The following is a 21,024-nucleotide window of genomic DNA, read 5'->3' as shown; positions in this document are numbered from 1 at the left end:
CCTACATCATCTGCCAACCTTAGGAAATGCACTAACCTCTCCAGGTCCTAGTTTCTTTCTCAAAGAGGAATGAGAGCTGTGTAAGCCAAGTTTTATGCTGTCAATATATTTCCTGTCCTGAGGTTCTTTCAGATGAGTCCTCGGGTGCTTGGGAGATTACCCAACGGGAGCAGAGAGTGTTTGCAGAGACATCAGGGTACTGCAGAAGGTGAAGGTATGACTGCTAGGCTAGGAGGCCAGGCAAAATCCTGGACTTTATCCAGAGCATTTATAAGCAATTCAAACCCTTGAAGTAGTTATAAGAAAATAAGCATCCACGCACTCATTGTGGGTGGAGAAGGCACAAGGATTTCTTTCCTCAGCCTGTAGCATCTGCTTCCAAATACCATTAGCACATTTTTACCCAGGGCTCTTGATTTGTTGTTTTTTGCTCACCCCCCACCCCTTTTACCCTGCTTTTGTGACCTCCCGTTACCACAGCCACCGCCCTGTACTCAGCACAGAGGCAAAGTGCTCCGGCGGCTGTTTTATAAATGCTTCTGCGTGGTGATAGTTCCCACGACGACTGGCTTAGCTCACGCGCACTTGTCATCTCCCACTAGGCAAGCAGGTCTAGCTACAAAATCAGCCTTGCTGATATTTTTTCAAAACAACATGGGCTTGACACAATTGTACCCAGTTCTCGTGATCTGCAGCGTTCTCTCTCATTTTTGCCAAACTTCCCCATTTTCTCTGCTTCAGTTTTCTCCTTTGACAATAAAAGAAAACTGGAAAGGAATCTAGAGTTAGGAATTCTTCCCTCATCCTTGTCCACTGACTGATTCTGTTACCTTGAGCAAAGAACTTCATTTTCTGTAGACCTTCATCCCTTTGCTTACCAAAAAAAAAAAAAAAAAAAACCTGCAAGGGTGGAATGAAATGAGCTCCTTTGTGTGGTCTAAGTGCGTGCTTCCAAAGTGGATGCTTCTGAGCTGTATTCTTAATTCAGCTTCTGATGAAAATGAGATAGAAGTGAGAGAAAGTGCATACAAGACATTATTTAACACAGTAGTTTTCCATACGTGATATCTGGATTCAAAATATCAGCTTCACTTGAGAACTTGTCAAAAATCCGTATCCTTGGCCCGCCCAGATCTGCTGAATCCCAGACTCGGCATGAGACTGAGCAGCCTGCCTTCGCACATCCAGTCGATTCTGGAGCATGCTTAAGATAGAGAGCATGGCTTAAGCCCCTCTCAAGATTCATAATAAGTATGGTAACTGAGCTATCTTTTAGAATCTGGCTTTGTGGGCTTGGCGCTTATTATGTTTATGTCTACAAAATTAGGTGTCTTCCATCTTATTTTAAGCAAAATTATGAAATTATTGAAACTTACCTTGGCACACTATCAAGCTCCTTTTTGGGGGACCCAGTTTTTGGCTTTGCTTTCACCTATCTGATCCCTCTTCCTCATTGGCCAAAACCCAAAGGGACTTCTCCCCTAGGGTAGGATAGAGGCCCTTAAAGAATTGATCTGAAAGTTGATGTCTGTGATTGTGAAATATAAGGCACAGAGGCTATTGGGGAGGTTCACTGGGATGGCATTGTCAGTGACCTGCTCCCAACCTGCAGATGACACCAAGTAAACAGATACCCCTGCACCCATCCTGAATGTGTGTGGTGTGGGAGGGGGTCCCTTCACTTGGTGGTCCTCAGGAACGGAGCTGATGCACTTTCAGAAGGATCTAGAAATGCCTTAAGCACAGCCACCCCACCTGGACACCTTTCTGTCTTCCGGGTCTCACCCATGCCCCTTACCCCAGCTGTGCCTGGTTATGTTGCCATCCCTGAGGGACCCTGCAGCCTGTGGTTTTCCCAACAAAACCCTGCAAAGCTGAGTTGAGTATTCAGAGATCAGTTGGCCTTCCCCTGGGCACCAAGAGGATTAGATGATCATATGTCATAGGTAGCTGGTGTCTGCTTGCTTGTCCCCAAGGCTTGCTTTAAACTGATGACTAAAATTCATTCTTCTGCTACTTGCTGTAGGACCACAGAACAATAGATGTTTCACCAACTTGTCTGAGAACCTCAGCTACTAGTGTACTAATGGATAGAGTTTAGACAACATGCACACAACCTTGACTTTGACCATGCAGTTCCTCACCTCTGGGCACACATGTGCACGTGCTCCACCCTTCCCCCAAAGGTCACTGGGGCTGTCAGAGCCCTGCACATGTGTGAGGGACAAACTCAGCAAAAACTCTCGATTATTTGTCATCCCGAAAACCCCTACGTTTGGCTTTTTCTTTCACAGTGTTTTGAACAGCCTGAGTGAGCCAGATTCTCCCTGTCCAGTTACCAGACTCAGCAGGTTCAGTAGCACTGCTCCTAAATAGAACACTGTCTGGTGGAGGTTACTCATGGAACTTTCCAGAAAAAAAAAGCAAGTGCATCTGAATATATCAAAGTTAGAATGAAAGTCCCTGGATGTGTGACCTGCTGAGGTTCAAAATGAATGTGGTTTAGTTTGCTAATTATTTCTAGAGTTCCAGAGAGCTGAAAGGTAAAGGGCACAGACAAATCCTCAGAAAGCTTTTGTCTACATAAGCAAAATAAAAGGGGCCTAAAGCAGATATCTAGGGATCCAGCCATTTTCTATCCTAACCTCAACCTCTATTGTTCAGTAAAAGGCCATTTGAAGCAAAAGACTAATTAATGAAATCGTCCATCTCCACTAATCAGACCTGCCAGAAAATTTTTCTGTTAGCAACAGGCTACAGGTTGTTACTAGGGAAATTTTGAAAAAAAATTTTAAAAAAGACTAATGGCACTGTTCATCTTTGGATAAATACAAAAATATTGTTAATGCCAACTCTGAGGTACCATTTTGACAATAAAAGTCAGACCATCCCAAATCACTGTTCCCAAGGCAACTATAATTCAGTGGATTCTGGAAAGGCTTGTTATAGATTAGGACAGTCCCTTGATATTATCATTGCTGGGAAAAACGAAGTTATTTTATTTATATCCAAGCTGTGGAAAGTTGTATTTTGTAATCTTTTTGGAAATGTGGTCATTAGAGAATGAAAGAAATCCTTCTGAATCACTGAAAATACGTGTTCTGGTACATGGGAAAACATTCAAGCAGCTCAGAGCTTCACATCTATAACGTGGTGATGGCCTCCCAGACAGTGAAATTTGAAAACTCTGTATTTATCCCTAAGGAATATCCAAATTTTGAGATTTTTTTAACATGATAGTCCCAGAGATCAGGACAATCAGAACAAAGAGAAAGGACAACATGTCTTTGAGGAAAAAAAATACATTCATTTAAACATTCATAAGATTTAATCTGTTATGTTGATGTTGATTGAATCTGTAATTTTAAATGTAAATAGTCTACCAATCTTGGTTTGATTCCAAGCATTTTCTTCTTAATGGAAAGAAAAAAAGACCCTTAGATGAGAAGTAATGAGGGCAATTAGAAATAAGGTTAAGGGGTTCATTTCAGCAAATATTTTGGAAAATTTCTCAGATGCCAATACATGATAAGGAAGTAAAATGATAAAAGCTAGTCATTTCCCATTTAGTTAAAACATTTATTCTTCTGGCCCAGAAATTTGCCTAATACTGACACTGGGATGAATGTAATGTTTTTGTTGCTATTCTAGGTATCTATTAGTAAAACTGTATTAAGTTGTTTCTTACCTGTTGTAAAAGTAAGTCATATCCAAGACAGGAGAGATAGAAATTGCCCCCAAATAAATATGAAGCTATTAAAAATGAAATCAATAAGTGAAAAAGAATATAAACTTATGACCAAATAAAACTGAATTACCCTTTCCAGGAAGATTTCTTTCAGGAAAAATAATTTTTCTCTTCACACAAACAACCAAACAATAGGGGAGAGTTTTTTAAATTCCCTCATGGTAACCGTACAAAAAAGTCACAATCTAAAGCAATACATGTCAGTAACTGATGGATGAGCAGTTTGAGTTCTTGTGATCCCATCTTCCCCATCCCTCAAAGACTTGCCTTAGAAGAAATGAAGTGACAGAAGGAGAATATAAACCAGGCAGAGAAAACCATAGGCTGCTTCTCTCTGTACATGGGGAAGCTTCATGTGCAGGTTCTGTACTGGAGAAAAGATGGAAGTCCTGAGGAACCACTTTCTCCATCAGAATGGTACGTGTTGCAAGTACAGTTGGACTGAATCCTGGTTTACATCATTTAACACATTCCCAAAACAAACAATATTAAACAGAGATTATACCTCATCACCTCTGCTGAGCTCTTCCTTTCCCCATTCCTATTCCATGCTTCGTAAAAGAGGAGAATATACAAAGCATTTTGTCTTCAAACTGTTGCTTCAAAAGGAAAAGACATTGATCTCCAATATGATGGCAAGAGACTCAAAGAATCACCCATGTTTTATTGGAAAAAATAAAGTATCTGGACAGGGCAGGTCAAGCATGAGCAAATGAAAGGAATCAGCATGGTGGCTACATTAGTGTGTCAAAACAGAACACAGCATGCAAGGTAGAAAGACATAGGCTTACTGTTTGTGTTAGTCAGTTTTGCATTACTACTGCCATATACCTGAGATAAACAGCTTAAGAGAAGAAAGGTTATTTTGGTTCCTGATTTTAGAGGATTGGGGTATAGTAAGACAGTATATCTTGGAGTGGAGGAATACATGAAATTAACTGTTAATTGCTCTTTTTGGCTTATTTTTTTGTATTACTCCCCAAATTTCCCACAGAAATTTAAATTTCTTCTCAAAGTATTCAAGCCATCAGATAATAGTTTTCTTTTTCTTTTGATCCATTAATTTATCATTATTGCTGTTACTATTACTTGACAGAATCTCTCCTGGAATGTTCCTTCAATTCTGGCCAGTCCTACAGCTCTTTAGGCTGCATACTCAGCTCACATCCAGAGAGTTTCCTTTGTCCCACGCTTGCCTCCTCGATTCCTGTAGTAAAAATCTCCTTTCTATGGGTGATGCTCTGTTTTTGGTAGAATTAATTTTTGACCTTGAAAAAAACAAAAGGTGCAAATACAGATAACTTTTGAGGACTTGAATATCAGAAAATATTTTTATGCTATCCTAACTCTTGATTGATAATTTGGCTAGGTATAGAATTGCCAGGTTAAAAAGTATTTCTTGTGGAGTTTAGAAAACATCCTTACTCAATTGTGTGTGCAGAAGGAAGGCACTCACCTCATGGCCAAGAATAAAAGGGGGAAGAGAGGACAGAAGAGACCAAGGTTCCACAGAAATCTTTGAGGGGTGCTCCTAGCAAATGAAGACCTCACCCTAGGGCTGAGCTCCTAAAGGTTCCTCCCTCTCCCAACAGCACCAAACTTGGGATTATGCCTCCAACACAAGGGCTTTTGAAGGACAGTCTGGAGCCAAACTATAGCACCTTTGAAGAGAATAAACTTGAAGAGAATAAACTTAAGTAACCAAACAGATCTTTCCTAATGGCTTAATAAAAGTATACTTTATACTCTTAGAACTTGACAGGAGTATAAAAGTAATTTTAAAATAGCTTAGACACAAGGTGATAAAACAGTAAGAATGAAAAGAAGCAAAAGCCTAACAAATCCAGAACTAAAAACATTAATGCAGATATATATCCCTTATTGTATGAGACTAGTTGAAATATTTTTACTAATGATAGAAAAAATATTCACAGGTTCACAGTGAACACAAATGACAGATAATAAATTAGAGACAGGGTCTAAAAGCTAGGAAGGCATTCAGACATTACACAACATGAGAACAGCAGTTGGAGTCTCTGAATAGAGACTCTCCCAAATGGAGCAAAAGACATATTATTGAAAGATATAATAAAATTTCCCCAAAAATGAAAAAAGGACTAAATCTCTCCAAGAAATATAATATAGAATGCTCAAAACCCAAACATAGCTTAGTTAAGCTACTAAATCTCAAGGATAAAGAAATAATTCTTCAGAGATCATACCTGAATAAGTCTGTTTCCTCCAGGGAAGTTAAACCAAGGTCAGACTTCTCCATCTAGAGCTATACTTTGGATATGGAGAAGGAAAGGGGCCCAAGGATATGAGCCTGCCAGTATGTGGTTAAATACAAAGGCAACCAGAGATATGCTTAAACCCCAAAGAGTAAAGCAATTCTGAGATCTTGGGGCAGGAAATACTTGTTATGGAGGGTCCAGCCAATTATAAAACATAACAGAATACCTCAGAAGTGGAGAGGCCATGTGAGAAGCACCAGGTTTCTGTAGGTGCAGAACTAATACTAAACAACTGTGGATATTGCTGCTACACATAGAATTTAAAAGCCATAAGTTGAGCAAAATAAAAATAACAACTAAAATATATGGAAGAGAAAGGACCAGAAATGGAAAAGGTATGAGAGTAATTATGTTCTCGTCCTTTTTCAGCAAGAGGCCACCAGTTCTGTTTAAAATTATAACACATTTCTGGAAATGCAAACACAAAATCTAATTTCCTACTATTTTATAATTTTTAAACCCTAGATGAATCATTTAGGACATACTATTACAGGGCGGAAATTTTTCTTTGAGGTTTAACAGTTCTTTTTCTTTTTAATCTCAACTATTTAAATATGATTAAAATGTATGCTTTCTAATTAAAAAAATACTATAGATGTGGTCCCATTTTGTAAGCCTCTGTGCGTATTTCTTTTTCTTTATTTCTTTGTGTTGGTGGTGGTGGTGAAGCTGGTGATCAAACCCGGGGTCTACATTTTAAAAATTAGCCCATATCTATATGTTTCATCTTATGGAAACAACTGTGTGGATTTTCTTTAAAACTAGAGATAATGTTTGAAAATAGATAATTCAGGGTGATATGAATACTACAAAATAATTTTTCTAGGTACACTCAATTAGTTCAGTGTGAGTAGAGGGTAAGAGAAGGAGAATGTGTTTGAAGCCATTCCCACCTACATACCTGCTACTGGGAAGGTTCCATCCAGGTGGACCCCCACACTCTACCAGGGCCCCAAATGACACTGAAAAAAATCTTTTCCAGGTTCATCTTAGTGAGTACTCATAAGGCCACTGATTCTTGGTGGACATATCATCATGGATATGGCTTAAGGGACAATTCTCTTCTACTGGAAGGTGTAGGACAGATTTGGGGCACATTCCGAAAGAGGGCAGGAGAGAGACATCCTTTGAATATCCTTGCATTTTGAGGCACAATCTTTTAAATAGCTTTGTTGTGATATAATTCTCATATCCTAATACTCATCTTTTTAAAGGGTACAATTCCATGATTTTTAGTATATTCCCCAAGTTGTCAAAGCATCACCACTAATTCCAGAACATTCTCATCAGTCTCCAAAGAATCCCATCCCCATCCACAGTTCACTCCCCATTTCTCCCTTGTGCCAGCCCCTGGCAGCTGCTAATCTGCTTTGTCTCTATAGATTTGCTTATTCTGGGCATTTCATATCAGTGGGGTCACACCAATGTGCTCTTTTGTGACTGGTTTCCATCACTCAGCATAATGTTTTCAAAGCTCACCTATGTTGTAGCATGTGACAGTACTTTCTTTCTAATGCTGAATAATACATCATTGTGTGGACGTGTCACATTTTCTTTATCCATTACCCATTTATAGATATTAGAATGGTTTCTATATTTTGGCTAATATGAACAGTGCTCCTCTGAATATTCCTTTACAAGTTTTGAGGTGAACATATGTTTATATCTTTCTTGGGTATACTGGTAGGGTGGTATTGCCGGGTCATATGGTAATTGCTGGTTTAGGAACCCAGGCATTGAAACTGCTGTCTTCCTCTTTCTTCACAGGCAGAAATGGTACATGGAGCTTTCCAAGCTCAGCGGGCTTTCCTCCTCATGGCCTCTCAGTACCAGCAGCCCCAAGAGGTAAGAGTGGGTCATGACAGACAGAGCTGTTCAGGGGTGGGCAGAGCAAGATAGAGAACAAGGAACCAGCAGAGCCGCTTCCTGTGAGAAACATCCAAGAGTTAGACGCATAGCACATGTAGGTTCTGTGTTTAATCTGGATCGTGGTATGAAACATTTTTGTATCTTCATAACCTTAGTCAGCAACTTTTAAAAAATATAGATGACAACTGCAAAAAAGCAATACTACTGATATATAGACATCATAGCCAAACTGATACTGTAACAGTGGATATCACCAGTTTGAAAGGTCAGTTCATTTACTAGTCTCACAGCTTTTTTATAATCAAAGAAATGTTTTCTACTAATTTTCGGTTCTGATCTTACACTGCTTTGTTATCGAAGAGTGTTCAAGTTTATGATCACCTATAATCTTCTGGTATGGGTTTGATTTTGGTTCGCTTGATGTCGTAAGTAGCATGGACGGGCAGAACTGGAGTTTCTCTTGTGTTTCCGGATCATCTCAGGAGTTCCTCTGCAGTGTCTGACTCACTGTGCCTGGAATATGGCCCAAGAATTTGCTTTTTAATAAGCTCCTAAGTGATGCTGATCCTCATTTTCATTCAGAGATTCTCTCCAATTTGGATGTTTTGAGAATGAAAATCAGCAGCGTGGGCATCACTTAGGAGCTTATTATAAAAGCAAAAGCACCAAAGTTGAGGAGAATCTTTATGAATGTGTAAGTTCTTAAGCATATCCCAGCTCTTTTTTCTCTGCCACCAAGAATATGGATTAACTTTTTTTTAGATTAAAGATATTTAGGGATTTTATAAGAGGATTTGATGTTTACTGCAACCGTATTATCAATATAATAATTTTAACAACCTTTATCGTGACAGTGTCATGTAAGGCCCAGAGTAAATTATAATGTACAAAAGAATGAAAATAATAAGAGCAAATGTTAGAAGCAAAGTGATGGGCTGCAGGGGTCCTGTCCATTTCCAGCCGCCGTATTTATACAGTTCTCATTCTCTAAGACAGGCCTCCCCCCACAAACCCAAACTGCTGACCTTGTCTTGTGCAAATAACTGCACTCCCTTTACCCAGTGTTCATAGTAACAACGTTGTGACCCTGCTTGTTGTGTAGTGAATGAAATTACTCACTGAAAAAGTAGAGCTACTACCGGTACACCTTGTTACATACATTAAAATTGCTCGTTTGTGTCTGAAGTTCAGTAACAATTAGATATATTACATAAATTGAGGGCTTGGGATATAGTGAGGGGTAGAGTGCTCTTGCCTAGCATGGGCAAGTCCCTGAGTTTGACCACCAGTGCTGAAAACAAAAGAACGGAGGGAGAGAAAGGGGAGAGGAGAGAAGAGGGGGAGAGGGAGAAGGGGAAGGAGGGGAGAAGGGGAAGGAGGAGAGAAGGGAGAAGGGGAAGGAGAAGAGAAAGGAGGAGGGAGGGAGAAGGGAAGAGGAAAGGAAGGAGGGAAAGAAGTTGAGTATCTATTATGGCACAATAGCTTAGATGTAATAGAATTCAAATAGTTTTGAATTCTAAAGAAACTCCTGAAACTGAAACAGTTGACCTGAAAATTCTGGAAATCCAACATTTTGACCATCAAAGGATGGTACTTGGCTCCATTAAGGGGCAGCACCTGAAACCCAAGACCCTCCCCGGAACAGCCCAGCTGTGTTTTCCCAGTGGAATCATCTGAGATTTCTCTTTTTAAGTGCTAGTGCTTGGATCCCACCCCCAAGGGGTTCTAACTTCACTGGGAGTGGCTTGGCTCTGAGAGTTCTACAGGCTCCGTGGGTGATTCTAACTTGTAACCGGGACTGTCCACCCCTACCCCGCCCGAGGTGGGTGTGTCTGTCACTTGACCTGTGAAAAGAGGAGTCAGCAGTGCTTCTGTAGGGATGCAAAGGTCCCACACCACTCCGTAGATGCACTTTCCTCTTTGGCCTTCTCACTCCCTGCTTTGCAAAAAAGACAAATGTGGGATGCTTCCTAGGTTCAGGCTTAGCTGCCTACTCTGATGGAAGTGGGAGGAGGAGGAGTGTTTTCAGTTGAGTCTCAAGTGGAGGAAGGACTGGTGCTCCAGTGAGGGCTTCAATCAGGGTTCAGATCTCTACCCTCAGAAGGAGAGGCTTCCTCTGGGCGCTTCAAGCCTTGCGCCTAAAATTACTCACCAATGATTGGGTGACAACTTGAACTGCCGCCAAAGGAGATGATTGGGACCGTGGCACCCCAAAACAAACCACTGTCAAGGCTACTAGTGTGGCTTAGCATGTGGCTGTGCGGATTCCCCTTCTTGCACTACTGCACTCATGATAAAGGGGAGAGATGTTTTGAAGGGAGGTATGCACTGGACGTGTCCCCTAGAACACGGACCACAGTGTTTCCAGTGTAAAATGGTCCTGCAAGACCAGGTAGGCAGAATGAAAAGAAGCTTTTTGGTGCCAACTTCCTTTCTGGCCCTCCATCTATTTCCCTTTCCTCTTTACCCAGAGCACTGTCCTGGAACTGCCACCCAATAGGAAAGCAGAAATTGTACCTCAGTGGTGAGAACACTGCATGGCCAGCTCTCGTTCTTCCTAGGGTGCATCTGGAAGGCACATCATAAATAATATCATCCTGGGGCTGGTGATTTAGCTCAGCGGCAAAGCGCCTGCCTGGCAAGCGCAAGGTCATGTGTTCGGTTCCCGGTACCGGAGAAAAACAAACAACAAAGAAAACAAACAATAAATAATATCATCCTAAAGCAGATGGTCTTTTCCAGGAGAGCAATATCATATCTGTCCATGTCTTTGTTTCTTCATTTGTCCAAGAGGAAGAGAATTAACTACTCTCATCTTAACTCCCATTAGCATCCAGCAGTAGTTTTTGAGCTTTGGTGTGCATGAGAATCCCCTGCAAGAGTGTTAAGTCACAGAACACTGGGCCGCATTAACAGAGTTTGACATTCAGTAGGTTCTTGGTTGAGCCCCAGGAACCTGCAGCCCCAAGGAGTCCCTGAGTGTCAGCGCTACTACTGGCCCGGGGGCCTCACTTAGAGAACCTGCTGTGTGTGGATTGCTGTCCCTGTTATACCACAAGCCTCAGCGTCTTTGGAATTCCACTTTCAGCTGCATCTAGACCACTGCTTCTCAAATTTAACTGTCTGACTCACCTGGAGATCTTGTTAAAGTGCAGAATCTGGTTCAGTAGCTCTAACCATTTTCCAGGTGACGCTGCATCGCCTGCTCTGTCACTACACTCTGAGCAGCACCTGAAATCCCCACAAGCACAAGATACCCAGCCAACATCCAACACATGTTCTTTTCTCCTAACATTTGTGTGTTGGAATAGACTGTGTTATGCTGCAGTAACAAACATCTCCAAAGTCCCATTGAATTAGAACAGCAGATGTTTATTTCTTGCTCAGATTGTGTGCCTCTTGTAAGTTGGCTTGCTTTCTCGTGGAGGAGTTATTAAAGAATTGTTCATATAATTACTTACTTAGAGTTGTAAGGGGGCTATTGAGAAAAGGTATAGAATGATTTTTTTTTTTAATTTTTTACTGGAGATCAAACCCAAGGCCTGGCACATGCTAGGCAAGTGTTCAACCACAGAGCCACATCCCCAGCACAAAAGAAATTAATTTTAATAAGACTTTAGCCTGGGTTAGGGAAGGCATTTGGGGATAAAAGGACATTTTGGGGGATGGATCCTGCTATTGAAGGTGACCAGTTATACAAGCAAAGCTAAATCAACATTAGTGGTCAACTGTGGTCCCTTTCAGTCACATGAGACCCTGAACAGAGAGCCTTGCTCTACCTTTGCTCAGATTTCTGACCTACAGAAATGGAGGTGATAAATGGGTATTTTTTAAGTCACTAAGTTTATGGTAATTTGTAATGAAGGAACAGAAAGCTGATATGGATTGCCTTGACTCTATTCATACTGGATTCTAAAGCAACTTTGCAATAAAGCTATGGGCTACAGATGCCCCAATTCCTCACCTACACGCCTTCATTTATCCTAGGAGAAGCAAGATAAGAGGATTACCTACACCTCTGACTGACAATGGAAACATCCAATTTCAAATTTCTTTTCTCATTTTGGCAATGAGCAGCAGGTCTTTCACATTCTCTAATTCAAATGCTTTCAAGTTGTTCAGCCATGCCCACAGGGAAAAAAATGTATTTTCTTCCACTATCCTATTTCACATAATAAGTTATTCTTATTATATATACAGCACTCTAATATTTTTCTTCTAGTTCATCCTATTGCTCTGTTCTTCTGGATTTTTTGTTGTTGTGGTTTCATTTTGTTTTGTTTTGTTTTTCAGTTTTGGTTTTGGTTTTTTTAAGGCAGGATGTGACCCCAGTGAATCAGTTTCATGACTTGCTAATGGAAAAGCATCTCTCTTGTTGATATATTACAATACTTGTGACATAAGACATATTACAAAATATCTGCAGAACATCTCGTGCTTTTCTTTTTCTCCCTTGTAATTTATAAAATTATCCTTGGGCAAAGGAATGGCCCAGTCCTTACCATATGGTTGTCTAGGAATTTAAGTGACAATTTATGAAGGCTGTCTTCTTCTAGTTGATGGAAAGATTCTTACTTGGAAATTTTCTCAGAAGCCTCCACACTGGAACACTCAACTATTCATTTACTTTTATAAAATAAGGTTATGGAGGAGTGTGTTGCTTCTAGTCCACAAACACAGAAAAATGATAGGCAGTGCTACCTATGACATGGCCTAGGATCTAGGCATGGGCGCATTCCTGATTCATTATTGACATTAGCCTGTTTTCAGAATTAACCTGACAGAATCCATAGGACATTTCCACTGAGCCATTCTAAACAAAACAATTTGTCAAGTGGCCCACTTGGGGTAAGGCAATTAAAGTTCCTAAGCCCACGTTTTCTTATCTTTACAGATAATAGTTCCTATGTCATGGTGTTATTGCAAGAATTAAGTGAGAAAAGGCATGCGAGGGTCAGGTATTGAGAAAAGAGGTCAGTGTTACCCATTGTAGTCCAGCTGTTTCAGCAAGAAGTTCCCAAATCTCGCTTTCTCATTGACAGTCTTCTGTGGACATTTAGGGAGCAGAAACCTTCCATCTTGGGGTCACTAGTGCCACTAGGTCCTCAGCCATTATCTTAGGGAAAAGAACTCTGGGTCATTTCCAAGAAGTAAGCAAGATTAGAAATAGCATGTCACCTCCATCTTTATTCAATCTCATGGCTATTCTTAGCTGCAAGAGAGGCTGGGAAAATTAATCCACTTGCATGCCTGGAAGATTTCACAAACTGGGTGAGTGTCTAACCAGTCTACTGAGTGAGTCACTTGGTTTGGCTACAGTGAGGTCTCTAGGTTGGAAGGATATTGTCTTTCTAAAAATTTGTATAAGTTTTTCAAGTTAGTACCCTATTTCTCTTTAACCATTTGGATAAAGACAAGAAAGACTCGGATCTAACAAGGGAATGTTCTTGTTGCATTTGGGTATAAAAAGAAAGATACTGATACATTTGTACAACTAGCTTAAAGTTTCCTTTAATTAAAGTAAATTCATCCTTTTGCCTATGTAATGTTTTACCGTAAGTGTCAAGTTATTGTCCAGTATTTTAAAACACTCACGTGACTTTGATCTCAGGACGTGCTTGGGTAAATTACTTGGTGCTAGTGGCAGCTCTGGAAATTGTAAGGGCAAAGCAAACGAATGAATGAAGCCAAACTCCCAAGTGCTTCTAAAGTTCATGCCCAGAAAATGTCACATCATTACTCAATCAGGGTTGCTGAGTCTTCTTGGAAGATTTAGCCACAATTAGTGCTGCTAAGTTCTGTTGTTAGGGACCATGTGACAGAGAACATAATGCCATAAAGTAATTTGGACCCTAATGTAAAAATGAAATGCCTGCTTTGAAATATTGCTATCAAGTTGGGGTTTTTTTTCTTAACTCAGAGGCAAAATTGTCTGTTGAGTAACTACTGTTAATTACATGTGCAGAGCAAATATTTTAATGGATTTTAAAACATAAAATGAAAATTTTAAATCCATTTTAATGAACTTTTAAATATATAATTTCTACATTTTTCCTGAAAACAAAACAAAAAAAAGCTACCAGAAAAATATAAAAGGTGTTTTCTTCTCTGTATCATGCTCAGTTACGTTTTTATTTATTAGTGGTATTTCCCAGTGGTCTGTGTGGACAGTTTAGGGCAGGAATAGCACCTTTAAATCTAACCAATGGCTCGCTTTATGTTCTTTTCCAAATTAACTTGATATCCTCATTTCATAAATATGCATAAGTTTCTGCTCTTACTGGTATTGCTAAATGAGCTGGTTGTCTTCATTACCAACTCAAAGGCACCCAAAGGCAATATATACTTTTAATTTCTAGAGAAGCATGTAGGCATAAGCTCAATAAAATACCCGCCAAATGTAATCTATACAGAGCAAGTAAAAACTGTTGCTTGCTGGTACATGAAGGATTGCTTTTTCATAACCAGCAGCTGTCTGCGTAGCAGTTCATGTTTTAGGTGGAGATGTGAGGCAGAAGGAATCATTTGCTTTTTATATGAGATTTTCCACGCATGGCAAGAAAATTACCTCAGTAATTACACCCTGGCTAACATGCGAAGCCTGCTGCCCATGCTGGATGTAAATGCTGCTTAACATAGACTAAAACCCCAGAGAAGGATGGAGAGACCATGTTTTTTGCGATATCTTCAGGGTCTGCTGGAGTTGACAGCCTGAAACTCCCCAGTCAGAACTGAATCCCAACAGGAAAGCTAATCATTCATTGATCAGGATCCCGAGAGGAGGGTAATCAGAAAGGAGAGTAATTCTGTCATTCTTCTACCCAGACTGTTTGCTTTAGCAACATAAAGCTGCATTGAGCCTGTGATCTGTGACTATGGGTTGGTAGCTTTATAGGTATTTACAAACTCAGGACTGTGGAGGCAGAAAGGATTTGCTAAGATCCTGTCCCACTGGACTGTCACTCATGGTGACCTTTATTTTTTTTTTTTTTAATCTGATAAAGCACATTAGCTCATCTCTCTTTGTGTGTAAGACATGAATTAGATAACGAATGGTTGCCCAAAGGAAGTGAGGTAGTTATCACACCCTGGGGATTTGGACGATTATCTGAGGGGCAAAGGTTAATAAAGAAAGATAATATCCATTGTTTTATCAACTATTTCATACTAAGTTTGTTAGGATTCCAGACTGCCTTGATGATAAATGCTACAGGAAGGAGAAAAGTATGGATTTGTTTAACTAGGAAATGTTCATTGTCTGTTTACTTATATGTTGGGACCGCTTTGTATTTTTAATAAAATAATTACCAACTATTTATCACGCTCCACTGTGAAGCTAAATGGTTGCTTGCTAGCTACCATAAATCCAATCTCAAAAACTGGAAGGCTTACAAGATTTTCTCTTACAACCTGAATCAAAAAAAGCAGTTTAAAAAGAAGTGCGTGAGTCATTCAGCACATCTCTCGAAATGCTCCAGGAGAGCCTGTTTTGGCCTTTTGTTCCGACTTGCCACTTGTTAATCATTCCAACAGCCTTAACTAAAGTCTCCTTTGCAGAATGCAGCTTCTATCCTTTGTACAAAGCTGTATATGTGAAAAACGCAGGCAAAGAGAAGGTAATTCCAGCTGGCATTCCAGTCTGGATCCGCCGCCATAAATTACTTCGCAGAGGGCATGGTCCGTTACTTTTTATGGTCATGTTCTATATTTGTGTGTGCTGGGGATGGGTCACATGACAGAACCATCATTTGATATTAGTGTTTATGTGCCCCAACTAGTGAGCGTTCGAGTTAAGCTTCACTGTGCCGTACTTTTAACTTATCTATTTAGCTCTTAATTGATAATGCAGACACTTCTCTTAGTAGTAAAATTACAAGTAATCTGGAATAAATTTTGTATAATTGTCATTCAGAGGAGACAAACTGCTATACATCCAACTAATTGAAATGCACAGCACCTCCCAGAGACTTTAACACATTTATTTGAGCATTAGCAAGTCAACATTGCCAGAAAAATAAAGACCAAATTCAGTATTTTACATTTTCTAGCTCCTCTCCTGACCTACAAGAGAATCTTGATGTCTGTTTATTGGAAAGAATAAGCATTTCTCAAACCAGCTGAGAGAGAAGAAAACATTATGTTCTTTTCCTTTTATTCTCCACATCCCTTCCCCTAGGGCAGTTTAATATTTAGCTTTCTAGCAGCAACCACCTAGAGAATGTACTTCTTCTCTGATGATGATTCCTTTTCATAAACTAAACAAGAAAAAAAAAATGTTCTTGTCAGGTTTTGGTGGATTAGCTGCTATGAAAACTAGTGTTTCCATATCTGGAATCACTTACAAGATAAATTTGCTTGCAAGTAGTTGCCTTAGATCTTTGTAAGGCCCCGTTCATTTTACATTCTCCAGCCCTCTTTAATTTCCTCAACTCCAGTAATTTATTTCTTAGAGCTTTTTTTTCAAACCAAGCAGTAACTGAATGCCTGTGCTATAGCAGCCAGAGCATTTAGCGCTTCTGCATCTAGTATTGTTTCATTTGTAGTGGACCATACTTTGGAAAAATAGAGTCTGGCTGATGTTATTTGACACGATTCATATACTCCTGTGTTTTGCGCTTGTCTTCAATGTTACCATTCCCCCGCCTTACATCCTGCCATCTCCCACCACTACCACTCTGTTTTTAAGTAACATATTAACTGCCTCTTGAATATCTCTTCATGGCCTTGAACTTCCTCAGCAACGAGGTAGATGTCTCTGCAAAGACTGCCTTGATGATAAATGCTACATGTAGCTTGTTCATGTGTTCTTATGGAAACAATCCATTGTTACTGTGCATATTCTGCATCTCTTCGATGAGATTCTCAGAGCTTCAGGGATCCTTAGAATTAATGTGCCTCTGCTTTTGACATATTGTGGTCTTCGTCATACTTTATTTGATGCCAAGTTTGATAATAAGACAGGCTCAGGTTCCTAATCACCTTTGTTTGCTTTAAGGGACAAAAGCTGAGTTAATGGATTCCTGTGCCACAGGGAAGGGAATAAAGCAAAGCGACATTTTTATTTACTATCCTACTGTTATATTTTGAAAAAAGCCTTGATATTGTGTGTATTTGGAAGAACTGAGATATCAGTTAAGGGTAGAATGGGTGCAATCTAAGTCTTAGATCTACTACGTAGGTTTAGCCTTGAAAGAACATTTCTTATGGGAATTTGGGAAAAGGGAAATTAGAGGAAGAACAAGCCTTATGGTGTTTGTAAGGCATTTCATTTCAAAGATATGATTTCTCTTAGCACCCTTTTACAAAATGAGCCTCTTCGAGGGTCCATGGAGTGGTTCATTTCTAGATGTGTAGCTCTAACGATGAGAAATGATCACAACCAGATTTGGGTGACAGATGTAGCTCAAGCATTCAGTGATTATAGTATATAGGCTCTGGGAAGAGTGAGCTGATTAAATTCACATGGGCTGCAGAGATCCAGCTGGCCTGATATTTAAAAGCTGTTGGAAAATGTGCCAATTAGAGGGATTCTGTCCTATGCAGAGTTTCCATGTAAATTGTGAAAAACAGTGCTTCCTTGAGGCAGTGAGATTGTTGTCAGTGCCCAGTATCTGTCCTCTGAAGCCGGTAGTTGTACAGACTGAACAACAGAAACTGCAGTGCACGACTCCGGGATTCCCCGTCTCTGTGCAGATAGACGTCTATACACAATAATGACCAGCACATCACACACATGGGATTGAAATGACTCAAATGACAGGAGTCCCATTATTTTCTTTGGCTGAATATCCGATAGTTAAATGTGCACAGGATTCCTCTTGGAAAGTCATTAAATTGGATTTTCTTTTCCCAGAGGGACAGGGCTATAATTTGAAACTTCATATTTTACCAACCTGACAGCAAATAAAGCACAGATCAGGCAAACTATAAATCATAAAAAGTGAGATACAAATAAAGCCTTTGTAATTATTTAACATGAGAAAATATGGCTCCAAGTCCTAGAAAGTGGTTATAAATATACTTTCACAGTGACAGGGATGGGGATATAGCTTCATGGCACAGCGCCTGCCTGGCAAGCACAAGGTCCTGAGTTCGATTCCCAGTACCAAAAAAAAAAAAAAAAAGGAAAAGAAAAAGAAAAGAAATATTTTTTAAAAACACAGTGATTTACAAGATTCCCTAATGAATTCTAACTGCATATATAGCTCATTAAAAGTCTATATCCTAACTTTACTATCTAAAACTCATGGTTATTGTAATAATTTTACAGTCCTCTTTAGAATTTGCCAAATCTTTTTGTAAAGTTGTCCTGGAACACATCTGTCTTTGAAATTCTTTGTGTGAGAAAGTTAGCGTTCCTGCCTTTTCTTTTTCTCTCTTGACAGCATTTTCTGGCCTGGACAGAGACATTCAGAATTGTTCGGTAATCCTGTGATTCTATACTGGAGATTGAATCATCCTTTTCAAAAGTAGCAATCAAAGAATGACAAATTCAGAGCCCACACTTCAGAATACTCTGGGGAGGATCCTCCGGTCTTCTCAGTCAGGTTTTCTTCATTCTTCTGTCTCACAAAGTTTGAACAGGAAGAGGAATCAGCCAAGAGCAACAGGAGGCCTGTGAGGAAAGCGGGTAGAGATGCAGGGAGCGCATCCTTGGGGCTCATCGGTTAGAAGCGAGGGAGGGAGTTTCAAGCAGATGCACCTGTGCTCCTCAGCAAGTTTTAGCACAATGCCTCTCTGAACCACTTAGCTCTTGCTTTCTTCTTTCTCCGTCATTTGCAGCCTCCAAGGTCAGGGAAGTGTAAATTAGTAAGAAAATACCAAAGAGGTAGAACTGTGGAATATAGGACCGCCTGCCCACTTTCACCAAGTCATCCATCCACTTTGACTTCCTTGACTTCTTTCTGCACCCTTATTTTGAGGCAGGTTATCCTAAACTTAGTGGCTTCCCCTACTTCAACTCCGTTCTGTTCATATGTTGTCCTTGGAACAAAATCAATTTACTTACTGACTTAGACAGTAGGTAAACACTTAAAAGCATAACCAATAAGTACTGGGGAGGAGCTGCTATAATACAATGTGATTATCTAGTTCTTCTGAACAGTGAATACCCAGCTCTGTGTCTAGTGTCTATGGAGGTGCTCAGAAATAAACAGAACACATAAATCTTCAAGGCCAACCAGACTCACCAGATACTCAGGATGATTAAGACCTTCGCCCTGTTTTAGTGGTGATAAATTTTGGGGGAAACGCCTATTTTGCTGAAAACAAACTGTGATGATTCTAATCCAAACATCTAGGTTGTTTTGTAAATCTGTTAGTTTTCTCTTAGTTCTTCCAATGTTCCACTTCCTCTCCACTCTTTATTTGTTGTGTCCTAAACACAAGGTTAAGTTACACAACTACTAATTTTACTTGTTCTTGCATTGGGTACACTATTCTTTTCTTTTAATGTCATTTGGGACAGAAACATTTACTCCTTTATATTCGTTGTGTCTTTTGTGGCCCTATAGCAACCCCTTGCTTGTCACTCAGAATTCTTCTAATCAATACCGTTATAAGTTCCCCATTTGTGTTTTGATATGACCTCCTCTACCTTCTCCAGAACCTTATTTAATCAATCATTCCCTTCTTTTTCTCCCTGTCGGCTGCTCCTGTTGGGTCTACAAACCAAATCAGATTTCTTAAAAAAGAAAAAAAAAAAAAAATAGGGCAGCTTCCTTGATTGCCTGCACCATCTCTGTCTCCCCTCCCTTCACTGCCAGGCTTCTTTAAGAATCCTCTCTCCCCTTGATTTCATGTCCTCACTTCCTTTTCACTTTTCAATCTCCCAACCAGTCTTCCCACCTTACCATCTTACCAGAATGACTTTCCCAGTGTCCTGCTCTCTCCCTAACTGTGCTTATTCCTTTCAGCCTCTTTGAAGAATTATTACCATGGACCATCAACTTCCTCAAGGTCTTTTCTTCCCTTTGCATAATAAAACTATTCATCCTGCATTGTCTATTTTATTTAATTTCTTTTTATGATTTCTCCTCCTTCCTCTACCCCTCATATACATCATGTATATACATTGTGTGTGTGTGTGTGTGTGTGTGTGTTTGTGTGTGTTTCTATAAAATTTCATTCATCAGAAGAGGACTCTGAAACCTGTTCTCTCCTTGGTCCATTCCATTTATTTGCTATCCTTTACTCCACTGGTAATGGTGCAGTGGTCCATCAATAATATGGAGGTGCTTCTTGACCCTAAGCTCAGGTGTTCCCCATGAGCCTCACATGCATTTGCTGTCAAACCACTCACACCTCTGACTGTTCTCTCTCCTCATTCTTCTCCCTAAGTGATAGAACCCCAAGTCACCATATCACTCAAACTAGAAACGCCCAAGCCCACTTGACTCTTACTCTTCCTTCACTCCCTCACATCCAGCCAATCTCTGAGTCCTGACAATGCCCTGGTTATATAATTTTATAGAATCCTCTATTCCCACTTGCCCTAATTCTGAAAGGAAGTGCTATAATTTGGATTTGAAATATCTCCCAAAATTCATATGCTGAAGGCTTGGTTGCCAACTGATAGGCTTTGGGGAAAGTGATTGGGTAATGAGGCTCTAACTTCATCTGTGGGATAATCCATCAGTAGATTCATAATTTGATGGCATTATTGGGAGCTAATGGAAATTTATAAGGTAGGAGCTAGTTGAAGGGAGTGGATCATAGAGGTGTGCCTGTGGGGACTATATTAGGTCCCTGGCCCTTTCCTCTTGGGCTCTGTCTGTGTCTTTGTCCTTCGCAGCTGGCATGAGGTGAGCAGCTTTGCTTCACTATCTTCTTCCACCATGATGTGCCGTCTCCCTCAGGTCCACAGCAATGGAACTGGGTGACCATGGACTGGGACCTCTGAAACTGTGAGCCCAAATAAATCTTTTATTCTTTAAGTTGTTTTTCTTGGGTATTTTGTCACTACAGCCAAAATCTGCTAATACAGGGAAGAAAGGACAAAGAGAAGAAAGAAGTAAACAAGTACAAAGAGAGAAGAATGAAGTAAACAAGTACAAAGAGAGAGAAGAATGAAGTGAAAAAAGGAGAAAGGAAAGCAAAAGAAAAGGACAGGGA

General features: G+C 40.0%; 1 protein-coding gene across 1 annotated transcript in view; it reads left to right on the top strand.

Annotated features, from left to right (window-relative positions):
- The window catches only part of Cap2 (CAP, adenylate cyclase-associated protein, 2 (yeast)), a 118,322-nt gene that overhangs the window by 26,502 nt on the left and 70,796 nt on the right, over positions 1-21,024 (top strand). Inside the window, exon 3 of the mRNA XM_005403406.2 lies at positions 7,810-7,887. Within this exon, the coding sequence (XP_005403463.1) occupies positions 7,810-7,887 (78 nt within the window). The remainder of the gene's footprint in view (positions 1-7,809; positions 7,888-21,024) is intronic.

Source organism: Chinchilla lanigera, unplaced genomic scaffold, assembly GCF_000276665.1.
Source record: "Chinchilla lanigera isolate Chin_1 unplaced genomic scaffold, ChiLan1.0 scaffold00082, whole genome shotgun sequence".
Taxonomy (NCBI): Eukaryota; Metazoa; Chordata; class Mammalia; order Rodentia; family Chinchillidae; genus Chinchilla; species Chinchilla lanigera.
Note: the sequence above shows the minus strand (reverse complement) of the source record. Positions and strands in the feature narration are given on the sequence as shown.